At 37.0% G+C, this 16,733-nt stretch overlaps 8 protein-coding genes and 9 long non-coding RNA genes across 17 annotated transcripts; 8 read left to right on the top strand and 9 right to left on the bottom strand.

Moving 5' to 3' along the window:
• Positions 1-425: 425 nt before the first annotated feature.
• rpe1 (ribulose phosphate 3-epimerase) lies at positions 426-1,479 on the top strand. The gene is made up of 2 exons (NM_001019431.3): positions 426-537; positions 583-1,479. Exons 1-2 carry the CDS (start codon positions 501-503, stop codon positions 1,230-1,232), a joined length of 687 nt encoding a protein of 228 aa, NP_594005.1. The 5' UTR covers positions 426-500; the 3' UTR covers positions 1,233-1,479.
• Positions 1,342-2,829, bottom strand: lys12 (homoisocitrate dehydrogenase Lys12). Its single transcript, NM_001019430.3, has one exon. The coding sequence runs from the start codon at positions 2,771-2,773 to the stop codon at positions 1,685-1,687; it is 1,089 nt and encodes a 362-aa protein (NP_594004.1). The 5' UTR covers positions 2,774-2,829; the 3' UTR covers positions 1,342-1,684.
• Positions 1,843-3,912, top strand: SPOM_SPNCRNA.870. The gene has a single exon (NR_151254.1). It is a non-coding gene; the product is annotated as a non-coding RNA (long non-coding RNA).
• Positions 3,031-3,625, bottom strand: rps1101 (40S ribosomal protein uS17). The gene has a single exon (NM_001019429.3). The coding sequence runs from the start codon at positions 3,612-3,614 to the stop codon at positions 3,156-3,158; it is 459 nt and encodes a 152-aa protein (NP_594003.1). The 5' UTR covers positions 3,615-3,625; the 3' UTR covers positions 3,031-3,155.
• Positions 3,913-4,039: 127 nt separating the features above from the next.
• rot1 (chaperone Rot1) lies at positions 4,040-5,385 on the bottom strand. The gene is made up of 3 exons (NM_001019428.3): positions 5,164-5,385; positions 5,000-5,114; positions 4,040-4,773 (listed from the first exon to the last, which is right to left on the bottom strand). Exons 1-3 carry the CDS (start codon positions 5,296-5,298, stop codon positions 4,325-4,327), a joined length of 699 nt encoding a protein of 232 aa, NP_594002.1. The 5' UTR covers positions 5,299-5,385; the 3' UTR covers positions 4,040-4,324.
• Positions 5,386-5,453: 68 nt separating this feature from the next.
• On the bottom strand, positions 5,454-6,898 carry sap49 (U2 snRNP-associated RNA-binding protein Sap49). Its single transcript, NM_001019427.3, has 2 exons — positions 6,764-6,898; positions 5,454-6,706 (listed from the first exon to the last, which is right to left on the bottom strand). The coding sequence occupies exons 1-2, from the start codon at positions 6,873-6,875 to the stop codon at positions 5,811-5,813; spliced, it is 1,008 nt and encodes a 335-aa protein (NP_594001.2). The 5' UTR covers positions 6,876-6,898; the 3' UTR covers positions 5,454-5,810.
• SPOM_SPNCRNA.3349 lies at positions 5,553-6,986 on the top strand. Its single transcript, NR_192715.1, has one exon. It is a non-coding gene; the product is annotated as a non-coding RNA (long non-coding RNA).
• Positions 6,987-7,048: 62 nt separating this feature from the next.
• SPOM_SPNCRNA.3348 lies at positions 7,049-7,336 on the bottom strand. Its single transcript, NR_192714.1, has one exon. It is a non-coding gene; the product is annotated as a non-coding RNA (long non-coding RNA).
• An 81-nt stretch (positions 7,337-7,417) lies between these two features.
• Positions 7,418-11,538, top strand: mca1 (transcription factor). The gene has a single exon (NM_001019426.3). The coding sequence runs from the start codon at positions 7,842-7,844 to the stop codon at positions 9,933-9,935; it is 2,094 nt and encodes a 697-aa protein (NP_594000.1). The 5' UTR covers positions 7,418-7,841; the 3' UTR covers positions 9,936-11,538.
• On the bottom strand, positions 7,875-8,138 carry SPOM_SPNCRNA.3347. Its single transcript, NR_192713.1, has one exon. It is a non-coding gene; the product is annotated as a non-coding RNA (long non-coding RNA).
• Positions 10,153-11,485, bottom strand: SPOM_SPAPB1A11.03 (L-lactate dehydrogenase (cytochrome); the record flags this gene model as incomplete). The annotated part of the gene is made up of 1 exon (NM_001019425.3): positions 10,153-11,485. The coding sequence occupies one exon, from the start codon at positions 11,483-11,485 to the stop codon at positions 10,262-10,264; it is 1,224 nt and encodes a 407-aa protein (NP_593999.1). The 3' UTR covers positions 10,153-10,261.
• Positions 11,539-12,162: 624 nt separating the features above from the next.
• Positions 12,163-12,618, top strand: SPOM_SPNCRNA.3346. Its single transcript, NR_192712.1, has one exon. It is a non-coding gene; the product is annotated as a non-coding RNA (long non-coding RNA).
• A 381-nt stretch (positions 12,619-12,999) lies between these two features.
• Positions 13,000-13,428, top strand: SPOM_SPNCRNA.3345. Its single transcript, NR_192711.1, has one exon. It is a non-coding gene; the product is annotated as a non-coding RNA (long non-coding RNA).
• A 603-nt stretch (positions 13,429-14,031) lies between these two features.
• SPOM_SPNCRNA.3344 lies at positions 14,032-14,473 on the top strand. The gene has a single exon (NR_192710.1). It is a non-coding gene; the product is annotated as a non-coding RNA (long non-coding RNA).
• Positions 14,432-15,798, bottom strand: SPOM_SPAPB1A11.02 (esterase/lipase; the record flags this gene model as incomplete). The annotated part of the gene is made up of 2 exons (NM_001019424.3): positions 14,432-15,641; positions 15,739-15,798. The coding sequence occupies 2 exons, from the start codon at positions 15,796-15,798 to the stop codon at positions 14,682-14,684; spliced, it is 1,020 nt and encodes a 339-aa protein (NP_593998.1). The 3' UTR covers positions 14,432-14,681.
• On the top strand, positions 15,665-16,672 carry SPOM_SPNCRNA.869. Its single transcript, NR_151252.1, has one exon. It is a non-coding gene; the product is annotated as a non-coding RNA (long non-coding RNA).
• On the bottom strand, positions 15,877-16,345 carry SPOM_SPNCRNA.3343. Its single transcript, NR_192709.1, has one exon. It is a non-coding gene; the product is annotated as a non-coding RNA (long non-coding RNA).
• Positions 16,673-16,733: the final 61 nt, after the last annotated feature.

Genomic DNA, 16,733 nt, shown 5'->3' with positions numbered 1-16,733 from the left:
GATCAGAAATAAACTCCCCACCCCAATCCTAACCAATTTGACTTCTAAATTAGGTTGTAGGATGACTTGTGATATACTTTTTCTTACTAAGCTGTGAAGCGTTGCATATAAAAAATAAGCATCATACTTTTTGGTCAGAATTAGTATGGTAAGCCGAGTTCAACTATTGAGACCTATTTACTATGAAAGACAATCTAATTAAAATTTCAGAAGCTTAAAATCATAAATATTATAAGTCTTATTTTTTATTAGGCATTTCACCTATTGACCGATTTGTACAGTACGACTGTTTCATGCTGCTTACCGACATATAAACTTTTCTATTTTTCATAAACATATCACATTTAACCTTCAAATACACTTATAATGAGGAGTATTTAGCGGTCACTTGATAGTACTGATAAAATTAACTTTACATCAGCTCCACCGAAACCTCACTTTACTATATACCAAATACTCTTCCTCAAGGACTCAAAAAATTTTGTATTTAGGACTCAAAAATGGTACAGGCAAAAATTGCTCCGTCTTTGTTAGCAGGTACGAATATTTTGAGTGTTTGATTCAAGTATTAACACACGTTAGGCGACTTTGCCAATCTTGAAAAAGAGGTTGGCCGTATGCTTAAATATGGTAGCGATTGGTTACACGTAGATGTTATGGACGCACAGTTTGTTCCTAACCTGACCATCGGACCCATTGTTGTGAAAGCTATGCGTAACCATTACACCAAGGAGGAGGCCTTTTTCGATTGTCATTTGATGGTTATTGAACCCGAAAGATATATTGATCAGTTGGCAGATGCTGGAGCCAGTCTATTTTGCTTTCATTATGAAGCCACAGAGAAGCATGAAGAAATTATCAGCCGTGCTCACGAGAAGGGTATGTTGGTAGGTTGTGCTTTGAAACCCAAAACACCAGTGGAGGTGATTTTGCCGTTCGTAGAAAAGCTCGACATGGTATTGGTTATGACTGTTGAACCAGGTAAGGGTGGACAGAGCTTCATGCCCGAATGCCTTCCTAAAGTTGAGTTTCTTCGCAAAAAGTATCCAACATTAAACGTGGAAGTCGATGGAGGTCTCTCTTTAAAAACTGTCGATGCAGCGGCTGATGCTGGTGCAAATGTTATTGTCGCAGGAACGGCTGTTTTCCATGCTCAAAGTCCTGAAGAAGTTATCAGTGGACTACGCAACTCAGTTATGAAAGCTCAAGAAACCAAACCTTGGTTTAAGTAATTTGTCTTAGATATTTCTATCGTTAAGTTCTGAAAAAGCAACGGGTCTTGCGAAACTGTCATTCTTTACTGAGTTCATTTTCGGGGCAAAACTGTTGATAAAGGTTCACTCATTCAGACCAACATACGTACTAAACTAAGGATAGGTATAATTTGCTTACAAATTTCAGTTTTTTTCTTTTATAATTCAAATATAAAAAAGAAGTTACGAACTTTCATCTAAATTATGATATGAATTTATAGAGGAGCTCAGAGTAATTTGTTCAAATATTAAAGATTGTATAGAATAACGAATAAAGTTATAGTTTAGAAGACTAAAGGAAATAAAAAAGGTATGATTGTTTGTCAAAAGAAAAACAAAACTTTAAAAATTTTTTTAAAAACCAAAAAAAAAAATGGGAGATCCTTTACGTGACCAAAAAGAAATAACTTTTTGTTTGACTTGTTTTTATTCTAATTATGGATGTTGGCAAGAACAGCATCAGTAATTTCGTTGGTACCAGATTTACCGCCCAAGTCTGGAGTGAGGACCTTTCCTTCAGTCAAAACCTTGTCGACAGCAGTATAAATATCAGCGGCAGCATCTTGATGACCCATGAATTCAAGCATCAAGGCAACAGAGCGGAAGGTGGCTACAGGATTTGCAATACCACGACCGGCAATATCAGGGGCAGAGCCATGAACGGGTTCCGACATAACAAAGTTATCACCAACATTAGCAGAAGGAACCAAACCAAGGGATCCGATCAAGGAGGCAGCACCATCTGAAAGAATGTCACCGTACAAGTTAGGGGCAACGACAACATCAAAACATTCAGGTTCGCGGAAAAGACGGTAAACCATCGAGTCGACAATCTGCTCGTCAACATTGATGGAAGCGTAAGAAGGATCCAAAGACTGAGCATGGCGACAGGACTCACGGAAAAGTCCATCAGTTACAGACATGACATTGGATTTATGAATGATAGTAACCAAAGGCTTCTTGTGAATAGAATAAGTACCAGATTCACGTATCTTTTGGCGAGACTTGGCAATTTCAAAAGCCATCTTTCCAATTTTAGTGGAGGCTTCTTCGCTAATACGACGAATGGCTTCAGCGACACGCTTGCCAGGAGTGTTTTGTACCATTCTTTCCTCCTTGACGTACAAACATTCGGTGTTTTCACGAACAATAACAAGGTCAACGGGTTTACCCTTGGCACCATCGAGTGATTTTACAGGGCGAACATTGGCGTACAATCCCATCTTTTTGCGCAAAGCGACAATTGGTGAAGAATATCCAGCGACTTTATGAGTGGGACTCTGAACAGCTCCGAACAAAGCAGCATTACACTCAGTTTTAAGTCTTTCTACAGTACGTTCAGGAAGAGCTTTTCCAGTACGTTCAAAGGTACCCCATCCAGCATCCAAATCAATGAAATCGAACTTAAGCTTGTGCTTCGCAGGTAAATTTTCCATCAAACGACGAGCAGCGGGAACGACTTCCTTTCCAATTCCATCAGCAGGAATGAGACCCAAAACAATTCTGCGAGTAGCCGACATGGTATTCGTTCTACGATAAGGTAAAAATACGCCAATAGACCTTGTTGGTTGGTAACAGTTAGAGATCAACAATATCATCAGAAGATCATTTACCAGTTAACGAATGTATTTTAAAAATTCGTTATTCTAGTCACCGATTCTCTAGAGCGCATTGAGACAATTTAACGACACATTCCGTCTCACTAGTTACACTAAGGGTTGGGACTTTTATTTACACTATTATGCTAGGTTTTTTTCTGTAAGCGGAAAGAAACCGGGGGATTTTTGATACATATACAAGTTGTACGCGTTACATAGGTGAAAAACATTACAAAGAAGTATACAAAAAGATAAACGAAAAGGAATTTAAGACCCATACAAAATTTTAATGGATTAAAGTAATTTAGAATTTTCCAAATTGCTTGGGACCCTCAGTGTGCTTAACGACACGAAGAACGTTGAAGCGGACGGTCTTACTCAAAGGACGGCATTGACCGACAGTGACAACATCACCCTCGTTAATACGGAAAGCAGGAGAGACGTGGGCAGCCAAGTTCTTGTGGCGCTTCTCATAACGATTGTACTTGGGAATGAAATGCAAGTACTCACGACGGATAATGATGGTACGGTGCATCTTGGTGGAAACAACGGTACCGGTCAAGATACGGCCACGGATAGAGACTTGACCAACGAAAGGGCACTTCTTGTCAACATACTCACCGTAGATAGCTTCAGCAGGGGTTTTGAATCCCAAACCGACATCCTTATACCAACGACGGCCAGCGCCCTTCTTGGCGTTTTGGAAGATATGAGGTTGCTTTTGGAATGCACGCTCACTTTGCACGACAAGTTCTGTGGCCATCTTGTGTTGCTGTAGAAAAGACAGCTCAGTGTAGGAAGTAAACCAAAAGTTTTGAGACGTGACTGTTTCTTTGTAGGGTAGGGTTTTGTCCTCTTTGCCTGGAATAGTGAGTAACACCGTTGATTGCTTAAACGAAGAATTGTATACTTGATAAAAGAATAATTTCTGACTAAACGATATTCGTTATAATAATGAGTGAACTTTACGACTTAATACACGTATTGTATTATCAAGTAAAACCCCATTTCTTCAGAGACAATATAATTACATAAAATAATTTGCTTGACACAATAAAAAGAGAGGAAGCTTCCATTATTTAATTATTTGCCAAAGGCTGTATACAAATGAATATTTTAATAATAAACAGTATGATAACCAATGTCACCATAGTTAAACTTATTGAGAATTCGAATCTACGAAGATTTACGTGAGAGTGTTTAAATGTTGTATTAAACCAACTACTTGTTTATAAAAAAAAAGAAAATGAAGAAACTATAAAGAATCACTAAATGTATGGAATGTAAAAAGAAAGTAAAAATTTTAAATGCTAAAGCGTTTAATCCCAACTCGTCAGCGTTGAAATGAGTAAAATGGAATGCCATCTTTTTAAATGAAAACGCATCGTATAAATGAGCGGTAAAAAACGATTCTCAGAAAGAAATGTAAATTTGAATCCAATAACAGTAGAAGATGTCGTCAATAAAACACACTCAAGATACTACTAAATACCCAATACTTCCAATTGCAATCAAACCTAATCCAACCCACCAAATGGTATTGGTATGCTTCTGAGCTAACGGTACTAGAGGAGCCGTCCAGCGCTTTGCTGCAGTTTGAATAGTATTAACGGCAATAGTTGAGGTAGGGAGCATCTTAGGTGGACGGTAAGCTAAAAACATTGGCTGCTTTGGTGTTCCGTCCCATTCATAGAGCTCTAATTTGTAGCGACCATGGTATCTATCCATAGAAATTTCATATTTTTCCATAGTTTCAACTTGATCATAACGGGTGTAAACAGAAAAATTGCTAGTACAAGGATCGCTTTCTAATTGTCGTCCGTCTCCAACAAACGGAGTTAATACTAAAGTACCGGTATCATTGATAGCATAAGTTCCATGCTGCCATTGTAAAAAGCCTTTGGGACATTGAGGCTTTGTAGCTAAATTGGGTTAGCAAAAATATTAAAGAAAAATAATATCTTCTCTCCAACATATCCTTCCAAATGGAAGAAAGTTGGTTACTTGGGGAATTTCGCTAAACATGAACGAGAAAGTAGTCCGTATATCCCAATAGTTACGTCTTCATCGGCTTTAATTCCTTGGATCAACCACACTGTAGGTGTTGACTGGAGAAGATTTTACATATTATAGAGTATTATCACATACCATTTGATTTGATTATGTAAATAGCTTCCTCAAAAAAGCCATCATCAGTAAAGCTATAACTAATACCCGGTAATTCAGGTTCGAAGAAATCCTCATCCAAAGGGTCAAAGAAATCCTGCAGAGGGTTAGTTAGACAATTTTTTGAAAATCAAAAGTTAGCTTACGGGGCCAGTCAAAACAGTTTCAGACTTGGAAGACCAAGTTCCGACTAGATTTTCATCGTAATTATCAATTTCCGCACCAACATATTGGGTGAGCCACAAACAGGTAAACAAACCAATTTGATAAAGAAGATGCATTGTGCTGAATGCTTTCTTATAGTTTTCTAAAGGGTCGAATAAGAAGCTGTTACCAATGTTTATGCAAAAAACTTCTATATGGTTGTTGACACAAGTCTTCGTGTACTTGATTTATTTAGTTTTACGGGATAACGAGTCAAAAATAATACTTCACTAATATTGGTCAAGAGATTAGCAGCTTATATTTAATATAATGCTTAGACTATACTTTCGTTTGGATTGTATACATAATTCAATGTATCTGAAAATATGTTGGATTGAATTAATGCGTCGTTTATAGACTATATTGCCGATATTTAGGGACGAAGTAAAACTCATTACTAGAAAAAGTCAAACTGTAAAATATAAACAAACATCAATTTTAATTTCTTTTAAATAAGATAAATCTCAGCTTCCACTTTTTTTACTGTACACGTTAAAAAAAAAATCAACCATACGGATCAATCTCAGCTATTTTACTATGCCGGCGTTTGAGCAACAATGGTAGTTATTTTGCTTCTTTTTAAAATATTTTACCTCCTTTGTTGTTGACTGTATCCATTTTGTGCATTGATTGTTTGATAAAATGGTATGTTTGGCATTACAGGAGCACCAGGTATGGTAGCAGCAGCAGGAGAAGGAGAAGCCATCACCATTCCTGGTGGTGGAGGGGGGACAAGTGGTGCACCTCCAGGGCCCATTGGAACATTCATCATTGGCATAGCAGGCATTCCAGGGAAATGCTGTGCAGCAGTGAAAGGAAGAACATTAGGTATTGACAAGGGAGGGACGGCAGTAGTTGCTCCCACTAGAGGAACATTCGGTACAGGAGGTATCGATGTAGCAGCAATTGTTGCTGGAGTATTAGCAGCAGATGTTGGAGCAGGAGTGGCGGGTGAAAATCCTGGAGGCAGAGTACTCTGAGGAGTAACGGCAACTTTATTCTTTTTAGCGGCTGCTGCTAGCTTTCTTTCCGCAATATCTCCGTGACGTTCACCCTTTCCTTCGCGTTTAAAGGCGTATGACACGGTAATTGGTTTATTCATTAAAAACTGATTATTCATGGCCTCAATGGCTGCATCAGCGGTTTCAAAAGAATCGTAGCTAACAAAACCATAACCTTTCGACCTTCCATTCTCGTCTCTTGCTACCTGAGGTGCCTTGACAAGTTGTCCCAAAGCAGAAAATGTATCGTACAATACGCGTTCATCAACAAGAGGATCCAAGTTGCCAACAAATAAATTTGCACCAATTAAGGTATTGACTCCTCTGTCCTGGCTAGCTCTATTGACCCTTATAGGCTTTCCAAACAACTTTACTTGATTCAGAATTTGACATGCATACTCAACATCTTGTTCGTGTAAGAATTCGCAGAAACCAAAGCCATTATGACTATTCCTTACTCTATCTCTTGGAATATGAATATTTACTGTATGAATTAGTATCGAAAGCCACAAATACAACCAACACTCGAATAATTACATACCAACTGGACCTGCCTGCAGGCATAACTCAAACAAAATAGAATCCGTTACTTTTTCATCAAGATTGCCAAGATATATAGTTGCATCCTGATTCCTGTCTTCTCGAATACTCATTAATAAATAAGTAAAAATAAGTTAAAGTGTCTATTATAGAAATTTATTAGAATAAATAGATAGACACGTTTGAAGACGCTGGTAGAAGATTCAAGAAATTGGTGCATAGTCTCGTTATTGACTTAATGACGAGCACCAAATAGCACAATAGAAAACTAAATTACAGTATTCATCGTTAAAATTTCAGTGTCCAGCGTTTTCCAAACACATTTATGGAGATTTTTAATACTAAATCTTCGTTTTTTTTTTATTATTTTATAATTTTACTCATGAGATTGAATTATATTCAAGTTGAAGGTACAGTTGTGAATGGTAGACTGACGAAATATTTTTTATAGCAACCTATCTCTTTATACAGCCCTAATTTCCTTACATCCATCGTACACTAGTACATTTAATAGGTTCATTTATTAACTTTTTGTAAAAACGATGTTTGGCCATGTATATTTATTTTTGCTGCTGTAGTTTTGAACACAACTGAGGGCTTATTTATGTTACCCTAGATGGGCTTTTTACTCCCATGTGGTCTTTGTAACCTTCTTATGATCTTCACCCTTCAGGTGATACCACGACTTCAGTTGAATTTTATAGCTTTTCGAGTGTGTTTTTAATCAAAATATTTCTGTGATGTTGGTGTTTTGAAAAAGCGTACTTGTGTAGTCCTAGATGCCCCTTTTTTCTTTCACTTAAGTCTATTATTGTTTATGTTTAATTTTCTACTTGCAAACTTTTCGAAAGGACTGTTCGTAGCCTTTACGTTTATTGCTTATTTATTTTTTCTGATTTAAGCTCGTGAGCTTTTTCTAACAGACGTACGATCAGACAATTGGCACGTCTGCTTTTCTTTTCTTTTCTTTTTTAAGACCTGTCTACTCAACGCAGGATTTCTTCGATTATCTAGGTTTTTAAACGGTTTAAAAGGACACAGAATATTTTATTACTTCATTTTAGTATTTTATTTTCGACATGATTGCTGCTGTCGAAAAAGATGCTGTGCCTCGAAAAAGGCGAGTAATCAGTCAAGTATCTCAGGCATGCATTCGGTGTAGGCAGAAAAAAATAAAGTGTTCTGGTGAAAAGCCATCATGTCAAGCTTGCAGTAACAACAAAGTTGAATGCATTTGGCCTGATCGACCGAATATGCGAGGCAAAAAGCCATCTTCCGCTGCCAGAACCTTGAGTCCTCTTACTGGTATAGTGCAACCGTATCTGGGCTCTCATCCTTTTTCTCCTACGATCCTCTCTCCATCATCTCCTAACATGGATTTTACTTACTCTATTAATAGCTTTGGTGACTATCAGAAGCAGTTAAGGCTACCAACCAGTAGAAAGTTATTACAGCTTTGGGACATATTTCTTAAAACTTCATATACCGAACTTTTTGGGATATTTAATAAGGCCCAAATTACGTCTCAAATTGCAAGTGATACTGCTCCGCCAGTCCTCGTACTTTGTATATGTGCTCACGCTGCTCGTTTCAGTCAAGAGGAAGTCAATAGATTTAAATCTTCAACTGCAGCATCTGATTACTACGCAAACCAAGCCTTTTCACTGCTTCCTTGTCGTTTCCAGGATATTTCACTGACTAATATCACTTGCCTGCTCTTGCTTTGCTTAATTGAGTTGGGCTCTTGTAGAGGCGCTAAAGCCTGGCTTTTACTGGGTATGGCTCTCCGTATGGTCGATTCTTTAGATCTTGGTAACGAAATAAATGATAATCCTCTTACGATGGGATCCAACACTGTTTCATGGACTGAAGCCGAGCAGAAAAGAAGGGTTTATTGGGCTTGTTTTTTTGTCGAACGTTTGCTAAGTACAGGTTACATGGCACCTTCAAAATTGCGCTCACTTTCTTTATCTCTTCAAAAGACTAGTATACAATTACCTTGTCCGGAACCTAATTTTTTATTTAATCAGCCAATTCTTACTGAGTTATTTGATGGATCTTTACCGGAAAACACTCAGTCAGACACCACTTCAATGGCCCCATACCAAAGAAGTTTACAACTGGAGTTTATGACGGGTTCCCTAATCCGCTTGTCAAATTTGTGGAGTGAGATCTCAAGATGGGCTCTATGTGGTGGATACACGAAAGATATCACACCCCCTTGGCTAAATCAGTCTCAATTCCATCGTAGCTTTGAGCTTTTAAAAGCCTGGCATGAAAATTTACCTCCAAGAGCAGTTTGGTCATACACTAACTATTCGGCGTATAGTTCTCCCGGAGAATCGGCTGGTGCCTGTTACACTTTTATGCATTTGCTATATCACACTACCTTGACCTATCTTCTGAGAAACGTCTTAGATTTATTTCCTGAGAAGTCGAGGCAGAAATCCAAACTTTTTTCCTCTGTTTCACAACGCTTCGGACAACAGCCTCCTACTGTATGGATGGATATGATTTTAGATCAAGTCATTACTTCTGCTGATTTCATTACAAAACTTTCAAAGGACCCCTTAAACTACATAATGAGCCCATTTGTGGGGTTTAGTATATTGACTGCTGCTACTATCCATATGCTTCTTAAGTTTTGTGTTGTCAACATCGACCAAAATTACATTTCTTCCTCTCGACTTGTACACGTTGATCATCAGATTTTACAGGATCGATCCAAATATTGGAAAATTAATCAAGCAATGTTGGTAACTCTTCAGAGATTGTATAATTTCTACCGCTTTCAGTATTTAGAGGAACAGTCACTTTACAATTTCAAAATTCCAGGATTTCCTTTATGTATTCTAGAATATGGTATAGTGGAAGATCAGTCGATGAAGTCTAATCCTGATCTGAATTCATTTTCAAAAGAGTTGTTTTCAAGAGGAACAAACGAGCTTTTGAATAATGGCGATGATACTCAAAGTGGGAATTCGACACCTGCTATGGGTGTTTCTGAAATACGAACTGATACTATTCTGGATGAGGAAGTCCCCGTAGACCCACTGATCACTTCGATTTTAGATGACGGTCGCTGGTGGGAGGAAATGTTTGGATCAGAAAGGAAGGCGGGTTTTAAGGAAACGGTGTTCGAAGACATGAATGGAAGAAGTATTCGATTGTAAATTATACGATGTACAATAGTTTCTTTAGTTTTTGTTTCTTTATTCTTTTGTATACTAGCACTCTAATTTAAAAAGCTTATAATGCTTTACTTTTTCTACACCCCTGGAATTCCTTTTATTCACGAACTCGAAATTAATGATATTGATGGAACTGGTTACTTGAGTCAGTTTCTCATAACACTTATTGATTGCTTTTTATGCTTATTAATATAAGTTACTCATATTCTTATTAATGGGTAGTTTTATATTACTCATAGCGTAAATAAATATTAAATGGTATAACGGGAATTAAACTAAATTTGCTGATCATTAACTAATGCATAAATTTATTCCTCCTTATATAAGACATCACGGTTTAAGTCCTTTGGTTTCACAGATACAATACCAGATAGATGTAGCGTTAATTCCAAATCTCCCAAGAGACAACGAATGACATGACTAACACCGGATGAACCTTCAAGGGCTAACCCGTAAACATAGGGACGACCGATTAAAACCATCTTAGCTCCTAATGCAAGGGCCTTGGCAATGTCAGCACCTGAACGAACACCAGAGTCAAATAGAACATCTAATTTATCACCAACAGCATCTACGATCTTTGGTAGCATCGTCAAGGAAGCAACACCTCCATCTTGTTGTCTACCGCCATGATTTGATACAACGATGCCCTGCATGCCATATTCAACTGCCTTCTTAGCATCAGGAACATTCATGATACCTTTGAGAACAATTGGGCCATCCCAATGTTTACGAAGGAACTTCAAGTCTTCCCAATCATGGCTGATTCCAGGAAAGACAATTCCAGCAAACTCTTTAGCTGCCTCTAACATATTTTCTTCGACTTCCACACCATGCTTCTCCTTAAACTGCTTACGGAAAACGGGGTCGGAAAATCCGTGTTCAACACCGATGCTGTCAGGATTTAAGAATGGATCGTAACCATTGTCCATGTCTGAGGGACGCCATCCAAGAATAAATGTGTCAAGAGTAACTATCAAAACTCTGCAGCCCGTTTTCTTGGCGCGGTTGAGCAAACTAATGGTAATGTCTTGATGGTCATTGCTTGGCCAATAAAGTTGATACCATCTCTCTCCAGGACCACTAGCCTTTTCTATATCTTCAAAGCTGGTTGCAGACGCAGTACTGATAATATAGGGTATATGCTCTCTAGTTGCAGCGGCACACGATCCACTTTCACCCTCTGGATTGAAAATTTTTTGTACTCCTACAGGAGCCAAGGCAATAGGAAAAGGATATTTTTGGCCAAAGACAGTGGTAGACAAGTCGGGGAAACCAGACTTGATGAGACGGTTAGGAATGATGGACCATTTCTTAAAGGATTCCATATTTTTATCATATGTCTCTCTTTTTCCTGCACATCCGTAAACGTAGCCGGCGGCATCCTTGGTCATTCGCTCAACAGCCAGTTGCTCCCAGTGTCTGCCATCTACGGTGATTTGGGGTCTTTGAAACTTGAGACCTTTAGCGTAAATTTCGGACTCATATGAAATGGGCTCTTTTGCGTCAAACCAATTGTAGTTGCGGAACATAGTTAAATCGTATTGAGAATTTATTGATTACTTAGATAATGTCTTCGAGAAAGGGAAGAATCCAAAAATGTCGTAAAAAAGTAATAGAAATTAAAATGATGAGTTTCTTAACTTTTAAGGTTCAAAAGTCTTCTGATATTGCAATGAATGAGTGAAAATATCGGACCGACAATTTCAACTTGGGACGAGGAGTGTATAAAGGCGAAGTTGTATTTTTTTAATATTTCTTAACAGATAAAGTGGTATTTAAAAGTAATAGTTTATATTGTTTTTTATTACAGCAATTCAGTGCTACATTTATAACTTTTGGTTTTCGAAATTATGTAAATATGACATCTCAAGTTTCATATTAAAACATTTGTAAACGAATTCGCTTTCCGTACCCATTGGGAAAAGCGAAATCCCGTTTTTGTCCAAATTTGAAACAACCAGAGATGATTTCATGAAACCTTTCATTAATTATTTTCCTAATGAATTTAGATGTATTGCGCTCAGCTACAAAGTCCATGTTCATTTAGCATCCTTTCTTATACTACGATGGCAAAACGGCTAGCATGAAATCGGTTCATTTCTACAATATACAAAGTAATACTGACATTGATTTACCTGCTACTAAAAGGCCCACGTGCCCGTGGGTTTCTCTAGCTAGTTTTTCCAACAGGACATATCTTATAACGATATAATGGTGAGTAAGTTAAGCATATTATTTATAGCATAATATCGTAATGAGGTTGGTAATTAATATTTTGCAAATGGATTCGTCTTGTTCTGCAACTTTGACATGTTGCTAAACCGTTCAATCTATTCTTTGCTAAAGAGGCTATAGGAGGCCAGAATTAAAGGGGGTGGTTTGATGTCCGGAAAGCGTATCGACCGATATTGTAAAAAATTATAATGTTAAATAAGAAAAAAAAAGTTATTACTTTTACGTTTCAACACTCAATTCAACGTCTAAATGACAAAGGATGAACTCTTTAGGTGATCAAGTCAATAATACATAATAATGTTTGGTATGTAACAAGACAACAGACATAACTACGACCCTGTGTTGCTCCGAAAACGCCGCTGAAACTGGTACTTTGAGATTCATAATATATGTCGTCAGGGTGAAAAACTATTTAACAAAAAATAAAGTACATCACAACTATCAGATATGGGATAATCGATAAGAAACAAGAATATCTATTATTATTGTTATACTATTTATAGAATCACAAAATGCATTCTGCAATACTTGTAGCTATATTAACAGTTCTATAATCAACCAGTAGTGGTTGTATTCAAGAAATCTAACTAAATGCTACTTGCTTGATCACATAGTAAGCGTTCTTAAACACTGGAATTACCACAATTCCAGATTATAATAGTATGCAAGTATAACTATCCCGATATAACGAAACATTACGTCACTTCAAATAATGTACATCGTAAGAAGACTTAAAGGAGAAAAGTGCTCAAAAGGAAATTTTCTTCTAGATACAGTACAAATGAGTTTGTCGTATTAGTTATTAAAGATTAGAATTTAAAAACCCCGTATTTTTTATCCCAAATATTATTATTATTATGTTTTTTTTGGAAGTTTTATAATAATTTTATTTTTTTGGTACAAAAGGACAACTAAATTAGTTCCAACATGTTATACTTTAAAAGCAAAATACATTTTGTAGCTCCGAAAGCATTCATCTTTGGTTAACGTGATATAACTCATAATTTGATTTTTTTAACGGATTTATCTCCTTCCGCCAAAATATATCATTCTAGGCCTCGACTTGGAGGGAATAGAATTTTGACAGGTGAATTGGATTATTAATGAGTTTATTAAAAAATATCAGATTTATGAAACAGCTACTCTTACTATTGGCGTTCGGTTCTACCCAATTGGTTGTTACCAGTGTTCACGGATAATTAAATAGTTAAGTATGATGAGTGTTGTTTGAAGAGTTCATTTGTTGCTTTATTTAATTAATTTTAATATTAAAAGCCTTATTTTAATAATTGACAATTGTTAATTAACGAAACAAGTCTTGCCTTTCTTATAAAATGAATAAATGAATAGGACAAGTTTCAATCCAGTAGATAAATCAAAGTTCCTTTTTTACATTTATTATTCCATAAATTCAAAGCAAACCTCACCTAAAGTTAGCCATATCATAAATTATACTCATCTTTCTACCAGCACATGTATGTGCGGGATGAATCTCTCTTAGGCGCCTTTTAACAGGTAAAGTACCTTAAAATTTAAGAGGTGGAGAGACAATGGATAACACATAGTCAATAAATCCCGGACGCCTGCTTTCTTCCGAAGATGATTTCTTGATAAAGTGGCTTTGTACTATATTGAATTGCATAAATTAAGGCAGACGTCAAACTTCTGAGGAATGGCCATGAACCCCAGCGGTATGTTTCACAACGGGAAAAATATTGCTATTGTGAATATGTTCACTGCCTAGATCATAATTTCGCTAGTCAAACCAATCACACTAAGAAAATCCAAATGAACGCATTAGTTTTATTAATTTTTATTTGAAAATTGATCAAAAACGTTTAACTGAAGGGAGCTACACAAGTTTCGGATGATAGCAGATATTATGAATTGTATCGTTATACCATTACAGTACTTACTCAAAATAATTATATGCCGGCTTCATATATTAGTAAATACTCTGTCCTCTTCTCCTTAACAAGTGACTTGTTACTCATACTCGAAATAATTGATCGGGATGGAAAAGGCTACACAAAACACCGCTAAATTTACCTTAAAACGTGAGTATAGTAAGATGCAAGAAGTTCAAAAAATTAGCATTGAAATACTCACCTCTCGGTAAATCACTTAAAAGTCCCCAATCTCTAATTGCCAGAAAAGAATAACGTTGCAACCATTCTCCTGTTTGTTTATCAACTACTCAATACGATTGTACAAAGCTAACTAATTCTGTCGTTTGACTTCCGCTAGTACTCTTAAATCACTCTGGACATCAATTCCTATAATGGAATAATAATATATATCATTAATTGTGTGAATCAAGCAGAGATAAATACGGTTATCACTTCCTCGTATAATATCAGCGCTTGTTATGAAAGACCATTTTTGGCATTTCAAGCTGCTGTTGTCATATGAATAAATATTGCATCTACATGTCTTAGAAGTTCCGTTTTTTTTAAGGAGGCTAAAAAGGAACAGGCTATAATATGTTCTTTAATCATCTTCTTTCTTTACATGACTTAAAAGCCAGGTAAATCCATCAATTGCATCTTCAAAGTATTTTTTCCTCAAAGACAACATAGGGTAATATACCCAGAAGCAATGTGGTACACCCTCATATACAATGAGACGAGTTTCGTTTCCAGCGGCTTTGAGAGCCTTTTCGTAAGCAATTCCCTCATCACGAAGAGGATCCCATCCACAACACTGGAAAAAGGATGGAGGAAGATCCTTATGACCGGTGGGATAATACAATGGATTAACTAAAGGTGACTTGGGGGTTGGTTGATAGTTTTCGAAGAAGATATCCATGATTTTTGGAGTGATTACTGGAGCATGAATAGTCTCTTTATAGCTTCTAAATTGTGCCATAGTCTCTTCGTCCAAATCCGCAGGGTGAATAAGTGTAGGAACCATATGCCAGAGACCAGTGAGCTCTGGTTTAATCTTTTCATCTCTCGCGATATGACTCAAAACGGAAACAAAGTTTCCGCCAGCAGATGCACCTCCTAAGAAGAAACCACGTTTGGGATTTGCACCGAGTTTTTCAATGTTGCTGGCAACCCATTTAAAGGAGTCAATGGCATCATTGTGGGCAACGGGGAATTTGCTTTCGGGTGCTAGACGGTAATCGACTGAAACACAAACGCATCCAAACTTTGGAGTCAGAATTTTGAAAAGTGAGTCATCATCACGAACACCACGCATACACCATCCAGAGCTATGATAGAATACCATCAGAGAACGATAATCTGCAGGTACTGACACTGGAGTAAACACCCTACCATCTATTTCCGTTCCATCTCGTGTAGGAATCAAAATATCGGTGACTGAAACATCATCAGGAAGAGGCAAGATTGTCTCAGCAAGTTGCTTACGACATTCCTCATCCATTGCTCGCATCTGCCAAATGTTGGTAATGTTTTCAGTTCCAGCAGGATGCTTCTTGAGGATCTGCAAGGTTAGAACAATGAACGAAAACAACGGACCTTAGTCAAACTGTGACAACAAAGTCATGTTAAGACATTTGGTACTCATTTTTAAAACTCACCTCCTTTAGTTCAGGGTCAACCTTTGTGAATTTTTCGTCAGTAAATTCGAGTTCTGCCATGATGTTTTTTCAAAGTAATCAATTACAATTATGAATAGTTCTATACTTTGATCTTTACCCGCATATATATATCAATTTCGTTTGAGTAATCGGGTGTTTCTGTGAGAATGACAATTACGTAACTTCCGCATTCTCGTCAATCACAATACTGTTGTTTTTCACGAATGCATTCGGTATCAGCTCAAGGAATTACGTTTTTCACTTTTTTTATTTACTCATACCCGTGACTGACGTTCACTCTGATACTAAAAGTTGGTTTAAATCGGGAACCTTAGAATCCTCGGCTTGTTTCAAAATTTCAGCGCTCCTTGCACGGGCCGCTCAGCTTGCTTGTCAGGTCATCGCATGGCCGCTTCTAGAGGATTTTGTACAGAAATTCAGCACAACTTCTTTTTGTTTAGTATGAAGTGTTTGTTTCTGTTGTATTAAATAAAAATTTAGTTCATTGAGCCTGTGCTTTCACGAGAAAAATATCGCTTGAAAGTTCGGTTTTCGAGTCCAATATTTTGGAGGTATTGCCTATAAGAGCAACCAGATTATCAGAGTATAAAATTGATGAATTAATTTTTATTTAATCGTACACAATTATGTGTCAAACCATGTAAATAAGAGATCCCGCACATGTTTTCGGCTAAGGAACCCGCATATTCACCCGCACCCTTCCTTGTCCCATTGGCTCTATAAAGCAGTACTAAGCGAGTATGATCGGCAGTGAAACACTGCCTACAGGAAGAACCAAATGTGCGAAAATAATGTAAGTATGAAGTGCTACAGCTACTACAATATTAGTTTGTGGAAGTAGGCGATTGTAAAGAGTAAAGATGAATAGTTTAATTATTATTATTATTATTATTTTTTAAAAAAACTATTGAATGAGTAAAACTATAAAAAAATTATTTAGGTAACATATATGAAAAATACTGTTTTAAGAGTAC

Source organism: Schizosaccharomyces pombe (assembly GCF_000002945.2).
Source record: "Schizosaccharomyces pombe strain 972h- genome assembly, chromosome: I".
NCBI classification, from domain to species: Eukaryota; Fungi; Ascomycota; class Schizosaccharomycetes; order Schizosaccharomycetales; family Schizosaccharomycetaceae; genus Schizosaccharomyces; species Schizosaccharomyces pombe.
This window is presented reverse-complemented; position numbering and strand designations above follow the sequence as displayed.

Coding starts and splice junctions, on each gene's coding strand:
- rpe1 (NM_001019431.3), top strand. CDS start 501: ATGGTACAGGCAAAAATTGCTCCGTCTTTGTTAGCAG. Junction 538..582: donor TGCTCCGTCTTTGTTAGCAG/GTACGAATATTT, acceptor AACACACGTTAG/GCGACTTTGCCAATCTTGAA.
- lys12 (NM_001019430.3), bottom strand. CDS start 2,773: ATGTCGGCTACTCGCAGAATTGTTTTGGGTCTCATTCCTGCTGATGGA.
- rot1 (NM_001019428.3), bottom strand. CDS start 5,298: ATGCATCTTCTTTATCAAATTGGTTTGTTTACCTGTTTGTGGCTCACC. Junction 5,115..5,163: donor AAACTGTTTTGACTGGCCCC/GTAAGCTAACTT, acceptor AACCCTCTGCAG/GATTTCTTTGACCCTTTGGA. Junction 4,774..4,999: donor TTACATAATCAAATCAAATG/GTATGTGATAAT, acceptor AACCCAATTTAG/CTACAAAGCCTCAATGTCCC.
- sap49 (NM_001019427.3), bottom strand. CDS start 6,875: ATGAGTATTCGAGAAGACAGGAATCAGGATGCAACTATATATCTTGGC. Junction 6,707..6,763: donor CCTGCAGGCAGGTCCAGTTG/GTATGTAATTAT, acceptor TAATTCATACAG/TAAATATTCATATTCCAAGA.
- rps1101 (NM_001019429.3), bottom strand. CDS start 3,614: ATGGCCACAGAACTTGTCGTGCAAAGTGAGCGTGCATTCCAAAAGCAA.
- mca1 (NM_001019426.3), top strand. CDS start 7,842: ATGATTGCTGCTGTCGAAAAAGATGCTGTGCCTCGAAAAAGGCGAGTA.